A 27984-nucleotide genomic window follows, 5' to 3' on the forward strand; every position below is an offset into this window, starting at 1 on the left:
TTTTTAGTTTTTGAGATTCCCAGTACGAGGCCAACGTGGTTACTAGCAGTTTTTCTGAAAATGCCTAGGGCAGTGGTTCCCATCCTTTTAACTTGTGACCCCCTAACACGAAGGAATGTCTGCTTATAACCCACCGTTATTAGTCACATGTGTTTGGATCTTAGGCAAATTGAAGATCTTGCATCTAGTTTTATGTGTAAAAGAATGTTTTAAAAAAGGAAAACATTTTATTATTTACTTATTTTCAGTTTAGTTTTCAGCCCCTATCGTTATTTGTCTCTTAGCCCCACAGTTTCATCTTTTGTCCTTTTGTTGTAGCCCCCACGTTGTGAAGTCCTGGTCGAGTTAGCTGAACTGATTCCAATGGTGAAACTTCATTTGGAAATTAGAGAGAAGGGAAAAACTAAGTATTTTAATGAAAGATAGAAAAAAATAATTTGAATGAAAAATAGAAGAAAATAAACACGTAGCATAGCAGAACTTATTTTTTTAAATTTATTTTGGTTGATTGTGAGTGCCTGAGGGTGTCAAAGGGGTCAAAGGATCGTGGATGTCTTATTTAAAGAAGGAGTCATTGTCCAAAAGCTCAGCGAATTTTAATCGCTCACCAGGAAGACTTGGCACAAATAGGTTCATTACGACTTCTGAAGATTGTGTAATGTTGGTCCATGCTGTTTCCTGGTTGTGTAGCAAGCTACACTCACACTATAGTATCTTCTATTTGTTTATAGTTATTTATAGGAGATGAAAAATGTTAAATAACTGGACTATTATATTTAATATGAACTTGTGTTAGAAGTTCCTCTCTATTCCATATCATTTCTTTATACAAAGACCTACACAGGCAAACAGAAACAAACTTTCACTCTGGGCCATCCCAAAAGTACCTATATTATTGTGTAGAAATCAAGCTAAAAGCCATTTAAGGAGAAAGTAAGTTAACATTAAGTTAATTTAGATTACGTTAATTTATCCCTTGAGTCAATGTAGTTAATTACTTTTCATCACTTAAGTTCACCAGAATTCAAGATTTTGTGTAAATATGTATGTAACTGAAGTCTGGTGGAACATGGCATAGTACCATCTATATGGATGCCATTTTAGTCCAAAATTAGCGTTTATCTTAGATAAATAGGTACAAGCTCTTGCTCCTTCTTGTTCGACACTCAAATCAAGCCACAAAAATGTCAACTGAAACCAAGATGCGGGGGATGTTTCCATACACAGTCATGCAACATGGTGACAATTTGTCATCATGTTCTGACCCACAGTTTTACAAACATGCATGCATCATGTTATCTTTTCTGGATATAATTTATGGGAAACAACCCTTGCATGTTGGCAGGAAGTATGGACTCTGGGAAGTTCCAAGAAGTAGAAGTAGAATATCAGTGGATTTTGGATGCGTTTGTTCACATACTCCACAAAATTACTTTTATAATTTTCTAAATATATAGAAACTTTTTTTTTTAATAATAATAATTTCTTTCTTTAATTTATTTCTTCTTTTAATGATGGTGTTGAAGCAATGGGAACTGCTGTTAGAGCTGTTGTAACAGTCGGGTCCATTTTGAAGGTGCACCTGGACGTTTTTTGACGTTAGCAGGTAGCATTAGCCCCGTCGGCCCCATACACATGAACACGATGCATCGGTCCAACCAGAGTAAGTTTCATCGACGGGTTAGGGTAAACAAAAGACACCCAGTGAGTTATAAAAAATTTGGAAAAAAATCTTTATGTTCTAACTGACTTTGAAAGTGACCAGTAGTTTGACAGAAATTTTTAGTAATAACATTAATTCTGAAGCCGCACTGTTACCTTTTTCCAAGCCGCAAGAAGAACAAAAAAAAAAGAGAAAAAAATGCAGCAGAATTTTGAAAAAATAAAAATAAACTAAGATAGTAATAATGTTGTGCACCGTGGGGTCATACTTTTGCCCATTAAGCTACAGTTTAAAGCTTTATTTCAATGCCTAATAAAACAAGTGTCTTTTCTCAAGCAAATTAAACTAAATGAGCATTAGAGCATTTTCGTTTTAATGCTGCGGATTTTAGACCAATTATTAAATATTTTTATGCATTGACCTAGTAATTTAATATTAAATATTTGTGGTTGCAGATCCTTCTGTATATGTTTGCATATATATCCTTGCATTTTTCTTATTGTTATTCTATTGTTTTTTGTTGTTTTTGTTTTTTTTTTTGTATTTTTTAATCCAATCATAATTAAACATAGTTAGAGCATTAAATGACAGAATCAAACCAGTACCTTGTAGCATAAACTAAACAACGCAAAACACTGCCATCTAGTGGAGAGACTCTCTCAGTGCACTTAATTCTAATGGGGAGGAAATGAAGTGTCACACAAAAGGCCTTCCATTTCATTGCAGTCACATTTATTGGCTTTTTTTCTATGCACAGTTACTAAGCAGCCGGATGAGCTGTTTAAATGAATTAGATATAGAATAATGGAAATTTCACAATGTTGTAACCCAGCCCTCCCAAAAAAATAAATACAAGACTTAAGGTGTTGCACAGCTCTAAAATATACAAAGGCTTGGAAATAATCATGTAAACTTAATCTTTTATTGATTTATTTTACAAAAGAAAGAATTTGCAACATTTTTTTTCTTTAAAAACGTATTTACATGTTTATACAAAAATACAAAAGTGATTCAAATCTGTTAAGTCCTAGCTAGTGTTAAACATGGAGCTTTTTTTTTTTTTCCTTTTTTAAATAGTTACAGTTTGTCTTCAATGTCTGTATTTTTCAGTTCTCTTTCACATATTTTAAAGTCCGTTTAGTGTTAATCCATACTGTACACCTCTGAATAAAAATATCATGTGGCTGTTGTCATACTTCCCCTTGGGGTAAAAATGCACGCAGACACTGGAAACTGGTTAGGAAACAAAAATCTATAAAAGACATAGATTCTTTTGTTTGTTGTATTCGAGAGGGCGAGATGACTGCTAAAGTAGAGTCTGCATGGCAACCTCAAAGTTTGTCTTTCTAATCAAATTGTGTCAACGGATCTCTGTTCACTGCTTTTACAAATGAAGGAAACAGTCTTAAATTACCCCCAACAGCATCAATGCCAGGGACAGTACGGATAAATCACACTAAACAAATTGTCAAATACTTTTAAGTATTTTTACAGCAATGCAGAGTCACATTTTGTTTTTCATGTAATACTGTATTACAGATTACTTCTTGTAATCATTCAGTAATAATGTTTTGTGGCAATGAAAAAAAATCAGCCGTGACTCAAAAGTAGACGGTATCTTTCAGATCATTATCAAAGTAGATTTTTAGGTCTATGATATATATATTTTTTTTCCCCTTTTCTATGCTTGTTTTATTTGTACATTTTATCCAAAGCGACATGTCCAGATATGCACCAGATATGAAACGTAATCAGCAGTTTCTCCTGGAAAATAATTCTTCTCGCTTCCACAGCTCCAGCGCGAGTAGGACGCAAAAGTGTTCGGGTTCTCCCTCCCGACAGATTCTATATCATTTTCTTTACAGTCTCTTATACGTATGATTGTCCAGTGAGTAGATATACAGTACAAGATAAACCCCTGTTTGTGATCACGACTATACAGAACAGAATTAGCCAGACAGTTTGTACATCTATAGAACACACTATTCAACTTGACATTTGAATGGAAAATACAAAATCTTTTCTCATGGAGACATCCCTCAGATAAAAATAATGATTTGGTGGTGTCCTTTTCTTTTCTTCTCCCCTTTTTTCCCCCCCTTTTACTTATTGCATGCGATAGAAAACACAACAAATAAAACAATGAACAGGAACAAGTGCGCTTCAGCAATATGGGTATGATGAATGTAAAATTCTAATAATCAGTTCACAGCTTTTTACTCTCTCCATCTTACACAGTGTCAGTTCTGCAATTGAGATTCGCTGAGTATCAAACAGTTGTGGTTTGTTATCTATCTATCTATCTATCTATCTATCTATCTATCTATCTATCTATCTATCTATCTATCTATCTATCTATCTATCTATCTATCCATCTATCTAGCATTTACAATAAAACAGTAATATGCTTGCTGAGGTATTCACAGAATACAGTGAATGGTTTTAATTGAAGTACGGTCTCTGACTGTAAGAAGTACATGTACTGTGTTTGCTGTGGTAGGCAGGCGAGAGGTCAAGCTTTCCACTGGTGGTAGCTTCTGTGGCACACCGGATACTTTAAATGCGTAAAAATTAGTTGGAAAGATGACAACGTTTTTTGTTTTTTTTGTTTTTTTACGGCATACGCTAACCCTGGTGTTGGATAGAAAAGGCTACAGCAAAACAGCGAGTACTTTGCTGCTCTTCCTCCTCTCGTCTCATCTCTGTCAGATTTTGGGAGGTGAGGTTTGGAGGGTAAGACAAAACGGTGCACACCAGCGGCCGGGTTGAGCTTTCACCTGTCTCATGCTACTGGGTCAGTGCAAATGAAGGAGAGGCAACAAGGAGAGGAGAACAGTTTACATTGCTAAGATTCATGTGTAATGTTGTCAGTGAGACCTTTTCTTCTCTGCTACACTCAGATTGATCCCCTATAAAATTTCTGCTCGTCATTTTATATAGATATGAGTTTTTTTTTTTAATATTCAGTACAAATATACATATGCATTTCATTATAAGATATATTTTCTTTTCAAGGAATATTCTTGAAGAATCATGAAGTGCAAAAGCGAGGTTGGTTCTTGGAAGCCTTTTCCAAAATGAACCTCGAGTCAAACCGATTGAGGACCTTCTAAAGCATTTTCACCGTCTGCACTCAATGGTATATTTTAAATCTGCATTGAAATGCACCTTTTTCCACTTCAAGTCAGCACAGCAAGACTGGCCAGCAGCTGGAAAACCTTTAGTCAGTCTTGGCATACCAGATTTCAAACTTGGGTTAAAATATGCATGTGATTGAATTCTAGTGGAACGTGGCATAGCTCCATATATATGGATGCCCTGCCTACAACCACCTCTAGTAGAGAAAGGCCACTGTGCGATTGTCCAAAATTAGCCTGTATCTTAGACAAATAGGCGCAAGCCCTTGCTCCTTCTTGTTCGACACTCAAATCCATGACAGATCAATTTAGATCACTGGCAATGTGGTACAAATGTCACTAAAATCTTTTTTTTTGTTTGTTTTTGTTTTAGTGAAAGATGACTTAATTCTTATAATACAAAGGAACCACAAAAAAAATGGCGACAGAAACCAGGATCCAGGGGATGTTTCCATATACGGTCATGCAACATGGTGAAAATTTATCATCATGTTCTGAGGCGCAGTTTTACAAAAATACATGCATCATGTTATCTTTTCTGGATATACTTTATGTGAAGAAATATATGATTGGCTCTGTGTGATATACTCTCTAATGTGAGGCCCTAATGGAATTTGATGTTATGTTGAGATGTTGTTAGTAACTTCCAGAATGAAACAACCCTTGCATGTTGGCAGGAATATTAGAGAGTATGGACTCTGGGAAGTCTGGCCAATGCTTTCGGCACCATAAGTTTAAAAGAATGTTAAATGTCATAATAACTTTTAATTTTAATAAGAAATCAGTTCCTCAGTAACACATCCACACCATTCAAAACACAAGAATTAGAAATATGAGTGGATTTTGCATGTGCTTGTTCATGCACACGCTCTTTGTCTGTACTCCACAAAATTTCTTTTCTTATAATTTTCCAAGTATTTGGAAGCGTTTTTTTTTTTTCCTTTTTTCTTTTCTTTTTTTTAAAAAGACAGTTCAATCAAAATATGTCTTGCACTTTCAATTGCAGAGGGAGCTATTCTTTAGATAATACAGTATTTAGGTATATTTTCATAATCATCCCTATATAATTAACTATTTCACAACAGTTTGCAACCCTTAAATAGAATAGTATTTTCATAATTGGGTGCACTTCAGAAACCATCAGATTTTGTAGGTTTCAAGAATTACACTTTTGGCCTTGTTGGCAAACCTGTCCAAGATTAGAAAAGTAGGAGGACCCATTTCAAATGTAGGACACAGAAGAATAGAGGACATCTCTCATCAGGTGGTTTTAGGATGATCTGTCATCATGGGGGCTCCCATCTGAGTTCTCTGTCTCCCCTTCAGAAATGGCTTGCATGGGGGCTGTGTAGAGGCGACTGCGTGTACTGTAGCGACTGCTGTTGGCCACCGGAGGGATCCGAGAACGTCCCTGTCGGGAGGCAGCTGACATAGGCAGGGTTTTGGGGGTGAAACTCTCAGAGTTGGCCCTGGGAAAAAGGCCTGGTATCTGGATTGGGTCTAGGCCAGATATGAGGGGTTCTTGGAGTGTAGTTGGTGGCTCTTCAGCTTGCCTAATGGGTCCCTCCTGAAGGGACTCCCCTGGTGTTTTAGGGGTGATAGGACTCTTCAGAATCTCTGTAGCTGACATGCGGTAGCTGGAATCAGATCTGCTGCCTTTCTTCAGCAATAGGAGTTTGAACTCCTCGTTGGACGTACTGGATTTCTTTGCGCTTCGATAGATTGGCACCGGGGCTCGTTGTGACCCAGTAGCAGTGGCTAAGGTAGCTGGGATGTTGAGAGGAGGGGCTGGAGGGATGACGACTGTGGAAACATTGCTGGGGGCCAAGGTTACTGGTGCTGGAGGGCAGAGACGGGACTTTGCATTTAGGTCCCCTGAATCTTTACGGCCCAGGACTTTTCTCTTGGATCTGAATGTCAAAAATGAAAGTACAGTATTAAATAAAATGTAGGCAGTGGATGACTATATAGTATAAAGACATAATTAAAGACTATAGGGTAAATGGATAATCCACAATATCTGACACAGCATACACACTACAAACACAACATGGACAATGTAGGCAGTGCCACATTGAGTACTATTGCAAAAATGTACAGTACCTGTGTATCATAGCAAACAGGTCCTCAGTTGTACGGGTCTTGTTCGGTGACGTGATGATAATGTCATCATCTACTTTGGTGTCATCCGTCAGAGGGGAGAGCGAATTATCACTGGGTGTGGAATCTGTAGTACACAGCATCCCTATTATATGTCATCTGGTTGTCTGATCATTTAGTGTACACTTGCTGAAATACACATTCTTTAAGTTTTCTTTGTTTATGATTAAACAAACTATTGTAGCAGTCGTTATTGTCGCTTATTGTTTAAGTAGCACACAGATGCTTTCTGTCATCTCCATCAAAGCAGAACTTTTTCTGCCAGTTGATTTAGTTGAAAAGCTTACCTTTACTGAAGTAATCCTCAGTGTCAGGAGTGGTGGAGTCATCTTTGCTGTCCTGTGGCTGCTGCTGATGGGCACTTCTGGTAGCACCTGATGTCACTTCCTCCTCTTCTTCCTGCTCTTCATGTCCTCCTTTCCTTGCATCGCTGATTAGGTAAGGATGCGATGTCTCCATAGTGTTACCAGGCACTTTGACTGGACTAGCCCAGGGCCCTGAGTCTGAGTGGGATATCCCAGCAAACTCATATGCTGGGGGTGGAGGGTGGTCCGATCGCATGCCTCCTCTGGAACATGCAGCCCTCGGTGTTTCTTTCACCTGCTCTTCCTCTTCCTCCTCATCATCTTCATCGTCATCGTCGTCTTGGGAGAACGAACGCTCTCCTAAAACCCTAAACTCAGTGTGTGCATGAGCTGAGTGGGTGAGCCCTCGGAACTCTGTGTGTGAGTGGATATGTGTGTGTAAATCCACAGGCGAAGGGTGGGGAGCACGTGGCACAGGTCGATGCAGGGGTGAGCTGTCCTCGGAGAGATCTGATGATGGATCCATCCGGGTTCGGAAGGCTGTCATAGCCCAGAAGGTTCCAGGTCCATAGCGGTCTTGTCTTAGTAGCAAGCTTTCATATGATGGAGGCCCATCGGGGTGGCGGCCAGGGGGAGGTGGTTGTAAGTGTTCGGGGGAGGAGGTGTGGTCATGTACTGCATGACCTGGTGGTCTGGGAGGTGGTCTGCGCGGAGGGAGAGGTCTGGTGTTAATAGGTGGGGGAGCCAGACAGGAACTACTAGGAGCACATTTGGGCCTTGTAGCGGTCTCTGTTCCACTTGTTTCCTGGTTTGTAGTGGAAGAATTCTGTAGATCTGTTGATTGGTTGATGGAATGCAGCTGCACTGAGCGAAGTGCAGCTGGCGTAATCACCAGTAGATTTGAAGTAGGAATTGTTAAAGCAGAGTTTGAACTTGGCGGCGGGTTGGTATTTTTTGCCTCAGGGGCCAAAAGCTTTGTGCCAGTGGCCAAGACATTCGCAGCTCTGTGTTTGCTGTGGTGGAGCGTGTGTATGTGGTGTGTCCGGTGGGATAAAGTATGTCTGACATAGCCACCATGGAGAACATTGAGATCAAGTTGAGAAGGTGGAGGAGGAAAGTCTGGGTCTCTCTTATAGCAAGAGGAAATGGAAGCTCCATCTCTGGGGAAGTGCTGCAGGGAAGAGAGAGAAGACTTCCTCTCGGGCACTTTGGGCTTTCTCTTGCCAGTTGAAGGAGATAGTGGTCCTGGGAAGAACGCTGCAGAAGATGAGGGCAAGGTTGACGTTGGAGTCTCTGATTGGCTGGAGTAGCCACTTGATGGTGAGGCCAAACCAGCCAGCTTCTCAGGTGACCCAAGTTTGAAGTCTCCAGGTGGGAGAGGTGGACTAGTTGCCCTGGTCTCTGAAGCCTGTGCAAGGGCCTGGGTTTGGGTTTCTGTGGAAGAGGAAGAGCTGTCTGGTGACTTCATACACTCCATGACAGTAGTACCTGTGGCTGTGCTTGAGTTGGACATAGATGTGTACTCACCATTGTTGGACTTCAGTTCAGTGTTGTGAAGCCACAGGTCTGCATAGTCAGATTGCACAGCACCTTCATCCTTAAATGAGTGTGTATCTGCAGAGCTGAAGGACATGGGCTCTACTATGTCTACAGTTTCACCCAGTCCCATCCCCCAACTTCCCAAGGGCTCCGCCACTAAACAAGATGTCTGTAATGGTTCTGGATCACCTCCAAGCTCTAGGTCCAGTTCCAGCTTCATATCTGTGGAAGACAAGTTAAGCTCCTGCTCACTAACCGTCTTTGGTTGATCCTGATCTGCCTGTGTGTCCGTTCCAACATCAACACTAACAAGGGTCTCCTTCAGTGAGGATGTCCGTTTTGGTGGTGGAGGTTTGATTTTCGGTTTTCTCAGTGGACGACAGGTTCTCCCCAGTGTCATAGTGCCTGCTCTCAACTCAGCTGAGGGCTTGGGGTAAACTCCATGGGATACTATTGGTGCCACAGTGTTGGACTGACCACAGTCAGGCCCGGGGTCTGCATAGTTATACATGTAACCTCTGTAACTCTGACTACACTCCCCAAAATGCACAGAAGATGAGTAGAAACCCTCTGTATCACTTGCGTAATGAGAACCATGTTCCTTTTCAGTGTTGCTTGTCAGTGTCATCTTGTCACTGAAACAGGTTTGGTCTTCTAGACCTTGTTTGGAGCCGTATTCCTGTGTTAACCCATGGCTCTGGCTTAGGTTTTGGGTGTGATCAGGGTCTTGATCTGGATCAGTCTGGTCTTGGTCTGGAGGGTATGTCCACTCCCCCTCACTGGCTGTACTAACTCCTGCATCATCCAGCTGGTCTGTGGCTGAGGATGTGAACGAGCTTGATCTATGACCCTGGCCCTGGGGTCTGAGGTCAGAGTGGTATGAAGGATCCAGAGAGAATCCTTCATCAATGGCATTGGGCACGGTGTTGAGTGACAGCTCTGAATCACAATGGGATGAGCCTGTCAGGGGTGGAGAAGAGGGTGGGGGAATTGTTTCAGATGTTTGTGAGGGGCAGGTGGAGCTTGAACCACTCCAGTTTCCACTGGATGACTGGTGATCTTCTTTATGGTCCACGTGACTGCCTAGGACTCCGGTTGTAGACACTGAGTGAATCGGACTGCTGAAAGTATCTGAACTTGATGAAATCTCACAGCTGCCCATGTCAGCTTTGCGAGGCAAGCGTGAACGACCCCTCTCCATCCAGCTATGCTCTGGGCTCCCACCCCCTCCACTCCCTCTGTCTCGTTCCCCAGATCGTTGCAACCTTTTTAGGCTTCCTAGTTGTAATGGCTCAGGAGCTGCCTGGTCATCTGTGCTTTCTTCTTCATCCTTCATCATCATCATTTTCATTCTTGGACTGGGACCTGGTGGAATAAAGTCCTCTGCTTCGTATGGTGACAACTCTTCATCTTCATCATCATCATCATAATTGTCATCATCATCATCTTCGTCACTGTCCATCAGGCGTCCACCTTCTCGTGGAAGGCTACGTGAGCGCAGGCGTCCACCATGGGCTGCAGCCGTGGTGTATGTTGAGTCTGACTGGTCACCCAGGGAAGAAATATTGCCTGTTGAATGGGATAGAGAGGCAGGGATACCCTGATGACCACGTTGAGCTCTAATGCGCCTCCTTGAAGGAGCAGCTGTACCTGAAGATGAAAAACAGGAGAAGGAGGGGGGAATAGAGGCAGACATTTCTTAATTCACATATATGCGGACTAGACCAAGAAATAATTTTAACTCCAGATTTACTGATCAAGTTTGAGGACGGCAGCTTTCAGATAGTTGTCTTGTTCAAACTTAGCAAAGGCATATATCTGAGAAGGTAGAGTAGATGCAAGCATTAACCCACAAGACAGCAATTACTGTCAAGTATTTTGTAATTATTATTTGTAGGAGGAATGGCTTGAGCAAACTCCTTTTTCTAGAACGTAGGTCAAATGTGGGAGCTGACACACTAAAGAAACTAATATAGAGATCTAAAATACTACTCCATTCTGAGAAACTTACATGCTATAAGGAAATCATCTGTCTGGCAGCCAGAGTCACGAGTGTGATGGAGGCGACCACTAATTGAGGTGTCTTCCTGACAGAGTGAGAGTTGGTGTGGGTTGGCATGTATGATCACTGTGCGCTCTCTTGCTACGGGTGATTCATCTGAGTCTGAAAGCCAAGAGACAAAGTGTGTTCAGTTCCTGAAATAGTATTAGGAATGACCAGATTGTAAACAAATTCACAGATAAGCCTTTTTGTAAAGAAAAAACAAAACAAACCATCTCTGCAATCACATTTATCAAACCAGCAGTAGTCAGTGCCAAAGCTACAAAGTTATGAGCCACGCAGTAAATGATGTGTGGTGAAGTGTGCTCTATAACATACCCATGTCCTGTTGTACTCTTTTGGGTATTCCTGTTATAGTTTTCCTCCTCCTCAGCTTCCTTCTCCTCTGAAGAACAGACTGGGAATGGACAAGGGAGCAACGAGCACTTGCTTCTCTGTCAAACCCGACTCCTGCAATGACAACAGAGAAGCCTGCCACATATAAAAAGCTAAAAATGTACACCGATGAGGTATAACATTATGACCGCCTTCCTAATATTGTGTAGGTCTCCCTTGTCCCTTCAAAACAATTGTGAGTCATTAGAGAATGGGAATGGACATGGGCCTTCTGAGGGTGTCCTGTGGTGTCTGGCAACAGGATGATGTTAGTGGGGGTCTTTGGGTCTTACGGGATGAGGGGAGGAGCCTCTGTGGATCAGGCTTGTTCTAGTACGTCCCACAGATACTTTGGGATCTAATAAATTCAGTGGCCAAGTTGTTCATAAATTGTTGTTGTGTGTCTATTTCAGGCTGCACCCTGCTGGTGATGACTGCTGTCATCAAGGAGTGCCATTGCTATGGTGGGGGGTGCCTGGTCTGGTCTAGGTGGGTGCTACATGTCTATCCACACAAATAGTCTAAAAGTTTCCCAGCAGAACATTATATTGTCACAAGATGGTTAATGCTATTTACTCCTCCTGTCAGTGGTTCAGTGTTGTTGCTGATATTTGTATTGTGTATGAATGTAATCATACTTGTACTCATTCCCATATAATATAGTTAAGATTTTTGTTTTTCATGCTGAAAGTTCAGATTTGGGAACAGACGCTGTTTGGTCCTTTGTTAACACTGTACATGATTTGATCCTTACTAGTGCCAGTAATGCTTATTTATTTAATTTCTTGTTTGTTTTTCTTCAGCTTACCTGTGACATTGATGGGGATGATGCAGGAGGAGACGGCATGAGAATCACCAGGTGTTTTCTGATCTGATGGAGGGGCATTTTCCTTTGACCAGTTTGTTTGTTTATCCTGGGTTGAGGGGGCACTGGAGGCAGAGGCCTTGGTTCTGTGTCCTCCCAAGACTTCACCACCTTCACCCTCCCCTGTCGAGGTAGACTAGAAGAAACAGGCAACATTACAACTAAGGTAAGTACTGATACAGTTCCACAGTTGTAGTTTCCATAATGTGTACCATAAAATAGCCAACATTTTAATTGCTGTAACATAGGTGGTTACAGTATATACTACAGCCACTGTATTGCAGTGTAGAGTGTAAAAAAATGAACACAACTAATGTGATTTGAGAATAAACACAAAGAAAACAAAGACTTTATACCTTTCTACTCCATGGAATGAAGATGCAACTCTCAATAGGGTGAAGTGAGTAAAAGCACTCAAACTATGAACACAAAATACAACAAAAGAAATTCAAAAAATAAATAAAAAACAGATGACGTGGCCCAAGTTATGCAAAGGATCAAAAAAGTTCACTTAAAACATTAAAGAAAAGTCACAAGGTGATGAATGGATGGGACAGACAATACTTTGTTTAATTGTTTTCACTTCCTTCTAACAGTATAAAAGACCTCTTCTAAGGGGAACTCTTCTCTTTTGCCAGAAATGCCTTTTTACATTCAGTAAATTGTTTCTTTGTTCAAATCTTTTACTTATGTCTGTTACTGACTAGATTAAGAGAGACCTGAGTTCACATATACATGGTAGTAGGTGCCTGTTATTGTGGTCTGATGCATCTTTCTTACCTTTCTTTGGATCGTCTGAATATCTGCTTCTCTCCCTTGCCTCTCCTGTTAGAAGGGAACACACATACAAGCATTGTTCAAACACAGGCAAGACAAATAGTCTCTTTCTTAAACTGAATTAGAGAAGATTTATTTTTTTCTGCCTATATTCATGTGAATTTTTCGTACCTTTCTCTGTATGGTCTGGATCTCTGTTTCTCTCACAGGCCTCTCCTTTAGGGATTTCATAAAGAAATTAGGATGAAAAGAACGGAACTTTAATGGATGCTGATGTACAGTGAATAATAAAATGAAATCGTGATGCAAGTAAAAGGTGTTTATACTGCGATCTAATCTATTAGTGCAGCATAAGCACTCATTTACACATGTTGAAGACACATTTCCTTTTTTTACCTTCCTGGGTTGGTAGTCTAACTCTCGCTCCCTCTCTGCTCTCTCTTGCTGCAAGGCAACATCAGAATGAGATATCGTATCAGTTTACTGGTGCAAATTAAATAAGAATCAAAGATTTTAATAAGCCTAAAACGTGTCTGACCAAATGTGTCTACTGGCTAGTCCAGAATTTAATAGCCTTCAAATGGGAATGTTACAAGAACCTCAATGACCGTGTTTATAAAGAATTCATTGTGAGCGAGTTTCAGGTTTTAATTTAGTATTAATACCTTATTTACAAAATGTTGAGCTGTGATTTGCCAATTATGAAGGCTACATTTATTGTAGCAAAGGGTGAACTTGTTTCAGTTAATGAATCCATAACTTGAATCAGGGTCTTAATATTGTGTAAGTCTTCCTTGAGCCTCCAAAACAGTTGTGGTTGGCTTCAAGTCCTTTGTCTTGTGTAATGTGACTGGAGTCAAATTCCCACAGATATCAGATGTTTGACTGGTTTAGGTTCTAGTGCAGAGGTCTTCAACGTTTTTTAGGCCAAGGGACAGTGAATCATGTGAGGTATTTAAAGAAATTTAAATTTGTCAAGGAGCGTCATTGCTATGTAAGTGGTATACGTCTAGGAAAGATCCACATATATAACATAATACCAGGTCCAAACATTTCCCAGCAGAACACTGTACTGTATCACAAGATTCCCTCAATGTGATATGTTTGTCCTGTCAGTTGTTTTAATGTTGTGGGAGATCGGTTTATTTTCACCATCTTACCGCTCGTGCCAGGCGACTCCTCTGTTGGCGGCGGATAGAGTGTGGCGAGGGGAAGGTGGGCATGGGGGGCGCCACTGAGATAGAAATGGTCACCCTGTTTCTCTCCCGACTCGTGGACCGCTGGCGCAGTTCCTCGTCTGCATATCCCAAACACATAGATAAAAAAAATAAAAATAAATCACAATCCTTCTAACTTGTACACAACATAATGTTACTCTGCAACCTGGATCAGCCTCTCGTACCTCGATGCAGAGCTCGGAGACTGAGCTGAGCGTTTCTGTGCAGCTCTTCCAGACATGGTGACCGGGTACAGGGATGAAACACGTTGTGTTGCTGGTGCCATGGAGCTTGATAGTGAGCCGAAAGCTTGCTCTCTATATCCAGATTTGACACCGCTAAAGTGAAAGCAGAGAGAGACAGAGCAGGTTTGTTGAGAAAGTAGCTGTCTGTAATTCAGTTGTAACTGAGGACACCGTGACTGTACTGTGCAAATAGTTTGGGCAATTTAGACGTTTATATTCTTATTCTCATCCAGGATTCACTTCATGGAGCCTCCAAAACAAGGAGATGAACAAGGAGACTGATGTTTAGGCCCCACAGAGCATTGGTCTCAGCTTCATGCAGTCAGTCTGGGATTACATGAAGACACTGAGACCATCTAAATCAACAGAAGAACTGTTGCACACTCTGCATTGATGCTTGGTACAACCTGCCGAGTACTGACATGTATCCACACTAAGCCTTTTATGTGTCCTTAGATTTTATAGAGGTGCCTAACCGAATGGGAGCATGTAAAAATATTCATCAATGAAAGATCTTATGCAAAAACTAAGACGACATGCGTGCCTTTTTGCTGTTGACGAGACGGGACTCTTACGGGACTTTATATGATAAGGAAAAAAACACAGCCTCTTCATATTGGCTGCCTTTCAAAACATGTGTCTCTGTCACTGGATTGGATAAGGGGCATTTTATCTCCCAGCCTCCCAAAGCTAGCAAGCTGCTACAAACTGTGTGGCTACAAATTAGATAGGAAGTTTAGAGCATTTAAATGCGGATCACCCTGCTATTCATGCAGCCTCCACCACAATAAATAAGCTATCTATTAACTTAAATTAGGCTCATTAAGTATTTTTCAAGTTGCTGTTTTGTGCTACAAGAAGTAAATAGTGTACAGTAGAATGTATAATGGATTAGCATGTAGCTAATTGAAAGCTAACTGAAATGTCCATGAATGTAGTTCCTGGAATGAATCCCTCTTGTGTATAAGTCCAAACACAAAGTCATACAGTATACCATATGTATTATTTCTACATATATAAGTTTATTTAAATTGGTTTAGAGATGGCATAAAGTAGCTGCCAAAACAAATGTTGTTAGTTACAGTTTGACAAAGTAGAATTGAAAGTAAAAAAAAAAAAATGCAGTGATTTTTTTGTCACTAAAACCTATGAAAGATAAAAAGATAAAGTGACTAAATTGTGACAAGACTCACTGAAACAGAGCTGTAAAAATGAACTCTTTCCAGACTGCCTGGTCCTTTAACTTTATAGAACCACGTCCATATGACCAACAAGTTGGGTTTGAGGCCTTTGCATCATAATTGTAGTTCACTTCTTCCTACGCAAGTATGGAAATTATGGAAAAGTATGGGATTTGATTTTATGAAATTTCTTGGCCTGGAAACGTATGGAAAATGAAAACCAGTTTATGGAAAAAAATATTCATGTTTCCAAAATTGTTACTACTCTTCAAATTTTCAGTAGCACACAGTAGTTTATATGTCTAAAAAACATTGGGCAGATTGACGAGTTGAATGCCCAGCCCTCTGCTCTCACCCTCCTGGAAAAAGTATGGAATTTTGAAATATCAAATGTGTAGAAACCCTGTTTCAAGAAGAAGTGAAAAAGGGCAATATACTGTATGTTCCTGCAGCAAATCCAGAAAACACTGGTCCTGTGTTGGTTAGTATGAGGGCATCTGATGTTTTAAAAGAATAGTACCTTTTGAACACATTTTCAAGTTGAGGCGATGATGCAGTTTCCATCATTACTATAAACCACTGATATATTTATAACCTGAAGTCTTTCGGGCTCTTGAGGTTTTCATTGACTCTGAAGCAGCTGTCCTGTAAGCTTAGATCCAGGCCATGTTTTACAATTAACCACCCGTTACCACGTAAGTACAACAGTAAAGCCAGTCACTATATAAAAATACGCAAAATAAAGCAAAATAATATTGTAAATTCATACACATACTGATCTATTTATATATCTTGATGTGAAGAATATCACAACCCTCTGTATTTCTGTGTTGTGCATTAAAACATGAGAAGAAGCAGTGACACACCAGCAGGTGGCAGCTAAACCCACACCTGAAACTCACCAGCAAACCACTGTCCTTCATGTTTATTACCACCAAAATGCATTGTTATCAGAATATCAAAAAAACCTCTGCGTTCATGAATGATGTATAACTTCCTCATTCAGTCTCGACTTAAAACTGTTGATTTTCAGACGAGGGGCGACAGAGTGCGAGGACTGTGATTATTCATCTCTCTTATCTGCTCTCAAAGCCCTTTTAGCTTTATTTATGAATCCTATTTCCCTCTCCTTTAACTCGGAATTCAAAACGCAATTGTGTCCTTGAAAGCCTCACTGTACATCTGTAGCCAGGCAACCTTTCATTGCTCATCAAGGCTCGTGTTTGCCCGCAATTAAATCAGTGAGCTCGCATCAGCTGCATTCAGCCGATTAAAACTGCAAGGTTAAAGATGCACAGAGAGCCAGCTCATTTGCACTAAATAAACAATTACACAGCTTCCTGCTCTGAAGAGAGTCATGTGCAGGTAAAGTTACCCTCTTGTTTTGTATGTCGCACGTTGATCAGGATTCTTCTAAATATGCAAAAATGGCTATTACAGTGCTCCTCTCTATGCGTAAGTAAACAGGGACAGGCGAGTAGAATAGTGGGACAAGGCACAAAGAAAGGTGTGTCTTGAAAACAGTCTGTAGGTTGCTGACCTAGTTGTTGTGACACAGTTAAATTAGGGGATTGTTTCTGTGGCCGGTTCCATGCAGTTTTATCAAAAGAATTTACATACGGCCAGTCCAGGCATGATATATATATGTTTTTTTTTTTAAAAAAAAAAGAAAAAAAAAGCACTGCTCTGAAGTAATAATTGGAATTTTCCTGTTCTCAAGCTGTGATGTTGTCAGTTCCTCCAATAAAATCACAGGATACACAGTGGCTCATAGTTAAAAACACACACACAAAAAAAGAGGGATTCTGAATGTATGTGCAAGTTTCAAATTTGCACACTTGTGCACTAAGGTCTTTTGTTTTTTGTTTTTTTTTTTTTTCTTATACCTGAGCTAACTTCCTAAGCCATGGGTCTTCAACAGGGGGCCCGCGACCCCTTGAAGGTCCCAGAGGTGCTGCAGGGGGGTCACAAGAGCTTTGGCTGATTAGACATTTTCAGATATTTTTTAATTTCCCCCCACAAATTTAAATTTCTTTAAATACACATTAACATGAATCCAACATATTTTAGTAAAGGGATAGTGGATGGCTTAATATTGAATGCAAAATGACAATGGTGATAATAGCACTAGCCCGAACACATATAGTAGGTTGGGGATCCCTGCTCAATCTCCCAATAAGTTTTGGGTCCTTGGCCTGAAAAATATTGGAGGCCCCTGTTCTAAGCAGTTAAAGTAATTCTCATACATAGAGAATCTACTCATACTCGGATAATCTTTGATTGTCTCTCTGAACAAGCTGTCATAACAACAGTATCCAAATATCCAACTAAAATAGCAACCAACTGAACTAATAAAGCTAATCTAATCACTTGTCATCAGAATGAATTGGCTCAAGAAACTTGTCGGTTTTTTTCACCTGGTGGCAACAACAAAATAACAAAATGTGAAGAGCGTGTTGCGCGATTGAAAATGTGCTCATAATCTCTATTGTCTTTGTCCTGATTGACTCTAGCTGTCCTGCACGTCAGCAGCCGACGGTAATGAAGCTTACGCAAGGAGTCAATCACAACTGAGCGTATATGCACGTTCATCTAATGAACACTCTGTCTCGCTGTCTTTCACCCATCATTCGTCTCCTTTTCACCGTATCCCTCCATCTGTGCTTCCACTCATCCTGTCACACGTGCAGTGTCAGCAACTTGCAGTCTCATCATTAAGACTGGCATATATACAAAAAACAAACAAATCACAGTTTGCATTATTTACTCTAACTCTTTGGCTTTTGAGAGTCTGTTTACAAATGTCTCCTATAGAACGAATGCCACATACATGCCATGCTGTTGTTAAAGCCAGAGCAGGTTACTTTGAAGAAAGCAAAGCGAGAAAATATTGCCTGATAATTAAAGTAAAAATGTCCTCTGATAAGTTACTCTTCATATAATAGTCATGTTTCAGTTTTTTGATGCCAAGTATACCAATGAAACTATGATCTTCCATGTACAAATTTGATCTTGCTTCCAAGCTTTTGGCCTGTAGTGTATATGTATAACAAAGATGATATGTGCATGTATACACATATACCAGAGAGAGTAGAGGAGGAAAAAATAAATTATGCTGCAAATGCACAGGGTGTAAGTACAGCTTGCACAGAAGCAGTGTAAATGCTTACGGTTTAAAAAAAAATTGTAATGTCAACTTTACACCAACCATCCATCACGTTGCCATTGCTTAAACTTTGACTGTTGCTCGTTGCCACCAGTTGTCCGTTTATCTGCAAAATAGTAGTAGAAAACTGCATTTTCGTATGCAGATTTCTGAACATCTGAAAGCATGCACCCTTGTTGCCATGTGATGAGTGATTTTTGGTCCTTGTCTCTTTATTATGGATGTTTTAACTCAGACGTTCAATGTGGCTGTTGAAATGATTACACATAGTGCAAAAATTAGTATTTACAATGCATATTAAGACAGGAAGCAGCTGAGAGGGGTGGGTGGACTTGATTTTGGGAAGCTAAAGATGCTTCTGCCTTCATGTTGCATCTTTGCAGTGTATACCGGTGGCAGAATTAGTAGCAAGAATGCAGAAGAGCATGTACATGCCCCCCAAAGAAACCCTTCATGAAAAAATACATTTATGCTATTTTACACTTTACTTTAAATAGATAAGAGACTCAATAAGCCTTTATGTGATGAGGAAGTTTAGTAGAATAATACTGGTCAGATATTTTGTGTTCATCAGCCTGATCTTACGTGCACAAGAGTGGAAAATTGCCTGGAAAACAAACTTATTTTCTGCAACGAATATGTTTTATATAAACTTCTAAACTTTGGTGGAACAAATCAAGACATCAAGTCTGCGATCAGTCAGTCCCCAGAAGTCGTGATCCCAAATGCTGCAGCATCAGGACAAGGGTACAATATAATTTGCTAAATTTACAACTTCTCGGCTATCAACTGTGAATGTTAATGTAAAGGTTTTAAATTAGCTAAAATGTATTTTTATGTGTCCCTCCACCTTCATCTGGCTAATGGATCGTATTTTTATTACCTGGCCGATGTGGGCTTTATGGTTTCTGATACCAATATATTTTAGTGAAGAAGAAGAAGTAGAAGAGGAAGGAGGCAGAGAACAAGGACGGGAAGGATAAACAGAAAGAAATCCAAAGTAAAATTTCATGGTTTTGTGCAAATGAAATCACCGTATATCCTTTTTTTTCCACATACAGAAAAAACGGCGTAGTGCAATAAAAGGGTCGTGCCAACCAACTACAAAACAGAGATTACAACCAGGTAATCGTCCATGATATGACAGTTGCATGAGGACACTGGTTGAAGTTCTCTCTCCGGTCCAGATGTGAGTGAATGGAAGTTACTGGTGGAGGCTGTAGTATTAGGGTGTATCTGGGTCAGGCAGCACGCTCCCTATGGCAGTAGCTGCAGAATCTTGTCATAGTAGACAGCTGTTATATAAGAAACACTAGCAGGCCGGTTCTGCAGAGGGAAGCTGTGCACCGTTGGTGAGCTTACGACAGCTCACACCACGCACTGCCTCACCTCATCGGTGGTTGTCACATTACTTACCATGTGCAGAGCCACATTGATCAAACTATTCCAACTTTTGCAGAAAAACATGTAACCATTCAGAAATAACAGCGTTACACTAACCCCCCTGCAGGCTAGAAACACAAAGTGGGATACAACTGTATACAAAATACATAGCAGCTAAATGTCAGTTGCTCAAAGTAACATCCTCTTGAACTTCATTAGCTTGAAAATAACAAATATCTTCTCCATCAGGTCATCTATGTATGGTTTTCTATCTTTTTTCATCAATGATTTGGTGATAAAATGACTCTTGTCTTTAGCGGATAAAAATACCAAATATATCCAATCAGTCAACTAATTGCCCCGTGTTTACACTATAAAATAATACATTCGTTGTCAATATGTTTCACTATAGTAGACCTTCTCTGGCATTGTTGCAGACAGCACCATCTTTCAAGTTTGGAGCCAAAGTTTGCGCCATACGACCTGAGAGTGGAGCCAAGCGGAGCCACATTATCGATGACCCCGCCACACTTCCACCAGACTCGGTCACGTTATCGTTAATTAATACTACGCTCTGCACTACATCCACCAGTTACAAGTTACAATGTTGGACTATACACTGTACTTATTTTTTTTATTTGTTCATTTTTTAACAACTCTCACGGTTCCACAGGACTCTTTAGGAGCAGTTGGCATGACAACTGGTAGTCATTATGTGCCATTATGTCACATCCCGTTTCTATAGCGTCAAGTTGCTAAAACGAAACTTATTCAAGATAGATAGATAGATAGATTGATTACTTTATTCATCCCCTTAGGAAAATTAGGTTGACACTGGAACATGCATCAACATTATATTAACCAGAAACCATCCTTGGAAAAAAAAATATTTGTTGTGTGTTTTAGTTCGGCCCAAGTCCCATCTATTAACATGAAGGGGGTGGAGCTTATGACCTATACTGCAGCCAGTCACCAGGGGGAGCTCTACTTAATATAGTTTCATTTTTCGAGAAGCACTCCCCCTTTATACAGCCTGTGGTTCCATCACATTAAAATATTTTAGTTCATCATATAGAAAACTATCAAGGTCAAGGCAGGCATTTAAGCTGCTGTGCAGCAAACTCATTTGTGACTTTTCAGTCATTATTTAGTTAACTTAATTTCTTATACCTGCATTTGCAAATACATTTCTGTGATATAGTATAAAGTACTACAGACAGAATAGTATAAACAGTATCACAGTAACATCATGTCACAGCCACATAGTTAAAAGGTATTTACCAGTATGGACAACAGGAACTAAAAAGGGGTTAATAATAATAATAAGAAAAGATACACACACTGGTGCACACTGATGTTACCTTTGGATCGCACAGAGACACAGCCTATACCAAGACAGGCCAGAGCCATGGCCAGCGGCAGTCTACTCTTTCTTTTTCTCGTCCTCTTCTATGTCTTCCTCTGCCACTCCTCCTCTCCTCCTGCAGACACCTTATCATCTGTTCCTCAGTAATGCCACCTTACTTTCCTCCTGCAGACAAAACATTCCCGTGCAATTCCAGCAGCCAGACTGACAGCATCTGCAGACGCAAACCCTCCCCCTTCACCTCCACACCCACCATCACCAATCCACCACCACCACCACCACCACCCACCTGCTGTCTGTCCCTGCTCTGCCTCCCCTTCATCTGATCCAATGTGTCACTGAAAGGAAATTCTTCTTAATGTCAACAGAGTATGCGGTCCGCTCCACTTTGGCCTCGCTTAGAGCCGCATCACACAGAAATGACACATCTACGCTTCATCGCAAACTTAAACCCGTCTTCCCGTCTTTACGCTTCACCCCCGTCCGCCTGTGTCAGATGGTAGGATCCTGCCTGGGCATGGCCTCTTCCTGACCATAATCTCTTCATGATGCAGTAAAATGAGGATTGGGGGGTTCCGGCACAAAGTATTAATGTATTAATCCACCACATGCTGGGAATATGTATCACGTGCTCAGTCCTTCTATCGCTGCCAGGAGTCATGATCTAAGAATGACTTTGTGTTGGTGTAATGTGACTCATGTTGGTCTAAAGTGGCTCATAATTCAGTCAAACCGAGGACAAAGTTTACAGCAGTGAGGCCGAAATGTAAAACACCAGGATTTCGAAATCACTTAAAAAAGCCGAATGCAAATATGTTTTCAGTGTAATTAACAGTCCCCTCCTCAAGGAAACTTTGTTTACGCTCATTGTGAGGACTCGACATCCCCATGTGGTTGCTAAATCAACAGCATGAAACGCGCACAAACAGAGAAAGTGTATGAGCACCCTGCCCGGTAATCTGCTGTAATCTGGAGCTCTGGCAGTTCACTGACTTTGGAGTTGAGCTGTTGGAGCTGGCAGTCTGCTCGAGGAGCTTTCAGCCTCCCGCCATGCCCGGGAATGACACCGACACCCACACACAAACACGCACAGCACAGCAACATCCGAACGCACATGTGAACCCGCCACGTGTCCGCGCACGCTTTCGCCGACAATACCAGCACAAAGACAGTCGAACCTGACTACCAGCGTTAAATGCACAGAGGTTTTGAGTTAGCTACAGCAGATTTCCTAAACAGGACTGCTGGGAGTTCCTTAATAGCTTCACGTCCCTGGGGTCTTTTGTCAAGTTGTGGTATTGAGCGATCTATGAAACATCAGTGCCGGATCACAGACCTTTCAACCGCATATTAACTGGTTCGTAACCTGAGCTTCTTGGAGAGGACCGTAATGGTTTCTTCTGCCTGAGGAGCTCAGGCCACATCAGTACATCAGACTCTACGTCACTTAAGATTATTTCAGTTTGACCTCGCTTGGTTTGGTGAGTCTGATAGTAGTGCTGATGATAAATATCCTTTGTTCTCCCTCCAAATGTCTCTATGTTTGCATGTCTTTGTTTCTTCTTCCTGACAAAATGAATAAATCATTCCACCCCTGTTCCCTCGCCCCATCCCTCTTTCCACAGCTGCACACCTGCACTATTGTTCATCCTCCATCCTCCTCAATCCCCCCTGCTCTGCCCCTCTGACCTGCACCGCGTTCGTGTTCTAACAAGTGAGTGACCGTGTGCGTGAGACCCGTCCGCCAAAGGCGAGCAGATACGACTCACATCGTGTGACAATACAGGCAAAAGTCTTATTTATAGCCGCCCGCCACGTCACAGCGAGTCCGACGAGCCAGAGAAAATATCAACAACAGAACAGCAGGTTAAATGTTCAAGGGATTATTTTCCGGCTCTGCACTCGCTGTTTACCCAATATTAATGGACTGAAAGGGCTCCTGTGCTGCCCCTTAGTGGCGCAAAATGAAGACTACACAGAGTCAGAGACAATGTCACTGAAATTCTGGGGTTTATTATAGTTTATATACCTAAAGAGTGAAGGATTTTAACAATGGGAGGATCCATCTGAAAAACAAATAGGCCAAAGTGTGCATATTGGACCCGAATACAGTATTCGGAAAGGTACAAATAGTGTGTTTTTATCAAATGCTCGAATTATTTGTATTTGAGGAGAAGACAAACATCCTGTCAAAGAGCTGCCTTTCCTATGACTGTAGTGAACATTTGTGCGCCCGCCCAGACTGAGTGACGTTTAGGAGTCAGGGTGAAAAGTCTTGACTCTGTAACAAAGGAGTCGATACGACTGCATCATTATTTTTGGCGAATAGATTTTTATTTTATTTTTTTTATTGCGTCATGTTACATTAGTATTGAGACGTCTGCAGGTCAGGTTCTCTCATGTTAGCATTCGTTAGCTCGGTAATTCAGACTGTTGTCTATTGGTTAATGGTAAATGGTCTTGCTTTTATGTAGAGTTTTACAGTCACAGAGGTTCAGTGTCTTGCTCAAGGATCGAACCACTAACCTACTCTACCTACTGAGCCACAGTCACCTATTGTCACCCACAGGCACCAAATCATCATCACAGTCATGTTCGGCCCCTTCAAGTCAGCCTAAATCAACTCTATTAGCTGCATTTAATGCAAAACATCAACCAATATTGTATATACATCCATAATTATTATGATAGTTAATTAAAGAATACTTATATCACACTATCATTACTTATATTACACTTACATACCTTAAATTGTAGAAGTAGAAGTAAAAGAAAAAAATTTGAATTTTATTCAAATACTTTTTTCCCCTCAACAAATACAAATACTGGATGCTTTGCGCACCCCCATTGCATATATATCCATAATTATTATAATGGATAATTAAAGAAAACTTATTTTTACACTTACATATCCTAAAGTAGAAGTTTAACTAAAAAGACCCCAACAATAGAGCCAATATTCTGTTGATAACACAGCCTTTTCTTAATGTGTAAAAGCCCAGTGCCATGTACCGTTATTATAAATAGAGTTGATTTGTCTACTGTGCTTTAAATGTAGTAATATAGCATGTTATAGCTTTGTTTTAAATCATACATTTTAAAGGTTTATGATTTAACTATTTTTTTTTATTATAGGGGACAGGACATAGAACATATACAAAACTATTTGAAAAAAAAAAGAAAGTGTGGAATTTAAATAGTACTGAGCTTAAGTGTGAGTCACAAAAAAAGAGCACTAACAGAGTGATCAAAATCCCACAGTATGTTTGTGTGGACACGCTTGCTGCGAGAAGCAGCAGCAGGAGATCAATGTTTTATGATTTCTCATGTTGTTGTGGAGCCCCGTCTCCCCGCTCAACCTTTCTGAGGCTTCTGTAGTTCCCCAATCCTCATCAATATTGCAGCGTTCTTCCTAAAGAGGCAGTAATCAAGAAAGGAAATATCGAGAAAATAATAAAAGTTGAGGAAAATGTTTCGATTTTGTTCTGTTTTTGGGGCGATCGCGATTCCTGTAGCTTTCTGTCTGAGGAGCGTCTTTGTCTGCAAAGATACGGACGAGTCGGAGTCTCAAATGCAATCGCTCGTCGCATCAAAAGCACTATTAGATGTGCAACTGTGACCAACTGGAGCTTCAGTCAAGCCCGCGGACGGCATCATTTGCAGAAACTTTAAAGCTGCACGAAATAATCATTTTAGCCTAGTTAACATGTCTTTGGTTTGCTAGTATCAATCAGGTGCACACATTTATCACCGGATAATTTAACTGTTCTGGTTCACTGATTCCTAAACCTCATACCCAGACACAACACACTGCTTTCACACACACACAAAAAAAAGCCATTATATACAGTATCCGCTCGAAACTACCTGCCCAGTACCAACTGGCAAATAGGCACACTTGGAGACTTGTTCCTGAACACAGTGGAGCCTTTAGCAGCTAAGAAGCCAGACTTCCCTCAGTATTGAGTGAATACTGGACATTGTCCAGGTCACAAGGCTTGAATGAATGCTAATGCTGCCGTGTGTCTGCTGAATGAATAACTAGGCGACTCTGTACCACGATAACCCAAAAAAATCAACAGAAAAACAAAAAACAAACAAACAGTGCAGGTTATTTTTAAATCACATCCTGTAGGTCAAGACAAGGAAGTTAAAGCTAGTTAAAATTATCTAACGGCAGATCAGCAGCTGGTTGGTGGGAATAAACGCGTCTATCGGTGCCACTGAGGATCGTGGCAGCGCGCGGGTTTAATTATTTATGTGGCTCTTTTGTGTTTCTTTATCAAACTTCAGACGATATTATTCCGCCACTGCGTGCGTGCGCGTGCGTGTGTGTTTGTGAATGCTTCAGCCATGTTGGTGGAATGGCACAAGACAAGCCATCGCCCATGTTATTTTTAACTGCGTGTCTCCATGGAAACCGGCACATATGCAGGGAGGGTGTGTGTGTGTGTGTGTGTAGGGGGGGGATCTCCTGCTGTGCATGTGTTGAGGAAGACTCCTACCGCTGGTCATGGTGTGAATGGGTGTGTGTGAGTTTATCGGTTGTTTTTGAGTGGACCTTATTTGTTTACCTCGCCGTTCAAATTATTTTCATTTATGCATCACGTTTTTCTGAGCTTTGTGGCAGCGCGTCTGTGTGTGCGGACGTCACATCGGAGAGTCTGAGGGAGGCGGGTGGTGATACGTATAGAGGGGTGGACGGGTTCATGGGGCGGGGGCTTCTGAGTCAACCGAGGACTCACCAGCGTGTTGTACCTGAGGACAGGAGGGGGTCTCCGCTGAACCTATATCATCTTGAAAAAACCTAAACTAGACAACAAATTAAAAAAGAAAAAAGTATTATAATTACACAAATATATATATATATATATATATATATATATATATATATATATATATATATATATTATATATATATATATATGGGTGATACTCACTCCAGGAATATCAAAAAATAAAATAAGTCAACTTGCTATTGTGGTCCCTCGTGACTGACATCACCATTAATCATCAGAACCGTCTCTTTTATTTATAATCAGTGGATCAATGAGTCTACGGTGACTAAGACATTCCTCTGTTTTTGGCGTGTGGGGGAGGTTTCTGCTGGTTGAGGATATTCTTCTATAGCGTTAGAAGCCCTCCCAACAGTTATCAACTGAGCCAACCTAGTTGTTTCTATGGAAACAACTTAAAGATTAAAGCTGTGAAGAGCGAGAGCTGTGCAAGAGTGATTCCCATAATGCCCTGTGCCAGGGGATCTCAGAGAAAGTGAGAGAAAAGAGAAAGAAGACAGAGTGGGACCCAGAGGTAGAAAAGAGGGTTGTGTGTGTGTGTGTGTGTGTGTGTGCGTGTGCGTGTGCGTGTGCGTGCGTGCGTGCGTAGCTGCAAAGTTGGGTGTCGTTGGTCGTGTGAGCTGCCACTACAAATCAGTTATTTGCAGCACGGTACCGTAGGAGCTGACACTTCTCACTTAGAAGGGCATTGCATCTCAACCCTTAGCCTAACAGAACCTAAAGCTCAGTCTACGGATAAAACAATTCAGTCGTCGGCCATCGCTTTGTAGGTGACTAACTAGAGGACATTCTAGGCTCTGGTTGCCGAGGTAACCCTCTTGTATACTTCCCAACTCGAATGTCTCAGAGTAAAACAAGCAGGATGTGAAATTATTGCTAGTGTATGGACGGGCTGAGCCTACGCTTAGACTGTGACAATTTTGGTTTGTTTCACAAATAAACCTCATTCAGTTTTTTTTTTGTTGTTGTTTTTTTTGTTTAGCTGCCTGCACTCTCTATTTAATAAAATAAAACAAAGGCAGTCATTGACACAGCCCTTCCATCTCTGATCACCTGATTTATCAGCATAAACACGGTGAATTTGAGTCCATGAACCAAAGCTGCAGACAGTGCGTTCCTGCGGTAAAACATTCAGGAAACTCAGCTGCTTTTTTTTTTTTTTTTACCTGCAATTGCAATAACTGTCTCATATTTATTAAAATGCCAGGGTTTCTTGTTTCCACATTGCTGCTACCCAAAAGGGAAAGATCTGGTTTGCTCCACTGTGTCCACCAGCTATTTGCTATCAGTGTTTACCTGCCACAGCAGAGGTCTTCAAAGTTTTTTAGGCCAAGGACCCCCAAACTAATGACAAGATTAAACAGAGACCCCCTACCTACTATATGTGTTCTATATTAAACTCGCCCTAGCGCTGTTTATAGGTTTACATAATGATTATAATTTTGCATTCAATATTAAGTGGTTCAAATAATACACAGGTTCAAATATTATTTTTTTTATTTCAAACATGTGCAAGATAAATTAATCGAATTAAAAAATATTTTAAAATATATATAAACAACGTCTAATAAAAGATTTTGCGACCCACCTCCCTGCAGTACCGTGTTGAAGACCTATGCGCCAAAGGTGCTGCACAGTGGGGGTTTTCACAGCAGCCTGGCACAAAATGAGTTGAAACTACATAAAGGTGAGGTCATCTGCTTATTTGTGCGGCCGTTCTTTGAGAGTTCATCCCAGCATAGATTGT

At 40.8% G+C, this 27984-nt stretch overlaps 1 protein-coding gene and 1 long non-coding RNA gene across 6 annotated transcripts in view; one reads left to right on the top strand and one right to left on the bottom strand.

Annotated features, from left to right (window-relative positions):
- Positions 1–2378: 2378 nt before the first annotated feature.
- The window catches only part of nhsb (Nance-Horan syndrome b (congenital cataracts and dental anomalies)), a 50006-nt gene continuing 24400 nt past the window's right edge, over positions 2379–27984 (bottom strand). The window contains exons 2-14 of one of the 5 annotated variants that reach the window (XM_047580164.1): positions 14286–14438; positions 14044–14180; positions 13280–13327; positions 13055–13099; positions 12887–12931; positions 12463–12525; positions 12050–12242; positions 11185–11337; positions 10816–10968; positions 8793–10454; positions 7248–8699; positions 6904–7027; positions 2379–6710 (exon numbers count right to left, since the gene is read on the bottom strand). In XM_047580164.1, coding sequence (XP_047436120.1) covers positions 6071–6710; positions 6904–7027; positions 7248–8699; positions 8793–10454; positions 10816–10968; positions 11185–11337; positions 12050–12242; positions 12463–12525; positions 12887–12931; positions 13055–13099; positions 13280–13327; positions 14044–14180; positions 14286–14438 — 4868 coding nt within the window. In that variant the 3' untranslated portion in view covers positions 2379–6070. Of the gene's footprint in view, positions 6711–6903; positions 7028–7247; positions 10455–10815; positions 10969–11184; positions 11338–12049; positions 12243–12462; positions 12526–12886; positions 12932–13054; positions 13100–13279; positions 13328–14043; positions 14181–14285; positions 14439–21436; positions 21578–27984 lie in introns of those variants that run through there. The other 4 variants (XM_047580165.1, XM_047580161.1, XM_047580160.1 and 1 more) reach the window with 4 other exon arrangements.
- Positions 11674–23038, top strand: LOC125005137. Its single transcript, XR_007112421.1, has 3 exons — positions 11674–11730; positions 12045–12272; positions 21613–23038. It is a non-coding gene; the product is annotated as an uncharacterized LOC125005137 (long non-coding RNA).

This window comes from Mugil cephalus, chromosome 3, assembly GCF_022458985.1.
Source record: "Mugil cephalus isolate CIBA_MC_2020 chromosome 3, CIBA_Mcephalus_1.1, whole genome shotgun sequence".
Taxonomy (NCBI): domain Eukaryota; kingdom Metazoa; phylum Chordata; class Actinopteri; order Mugiliformes; family Mugilidae; genus Mugil; species Mugil cephalus.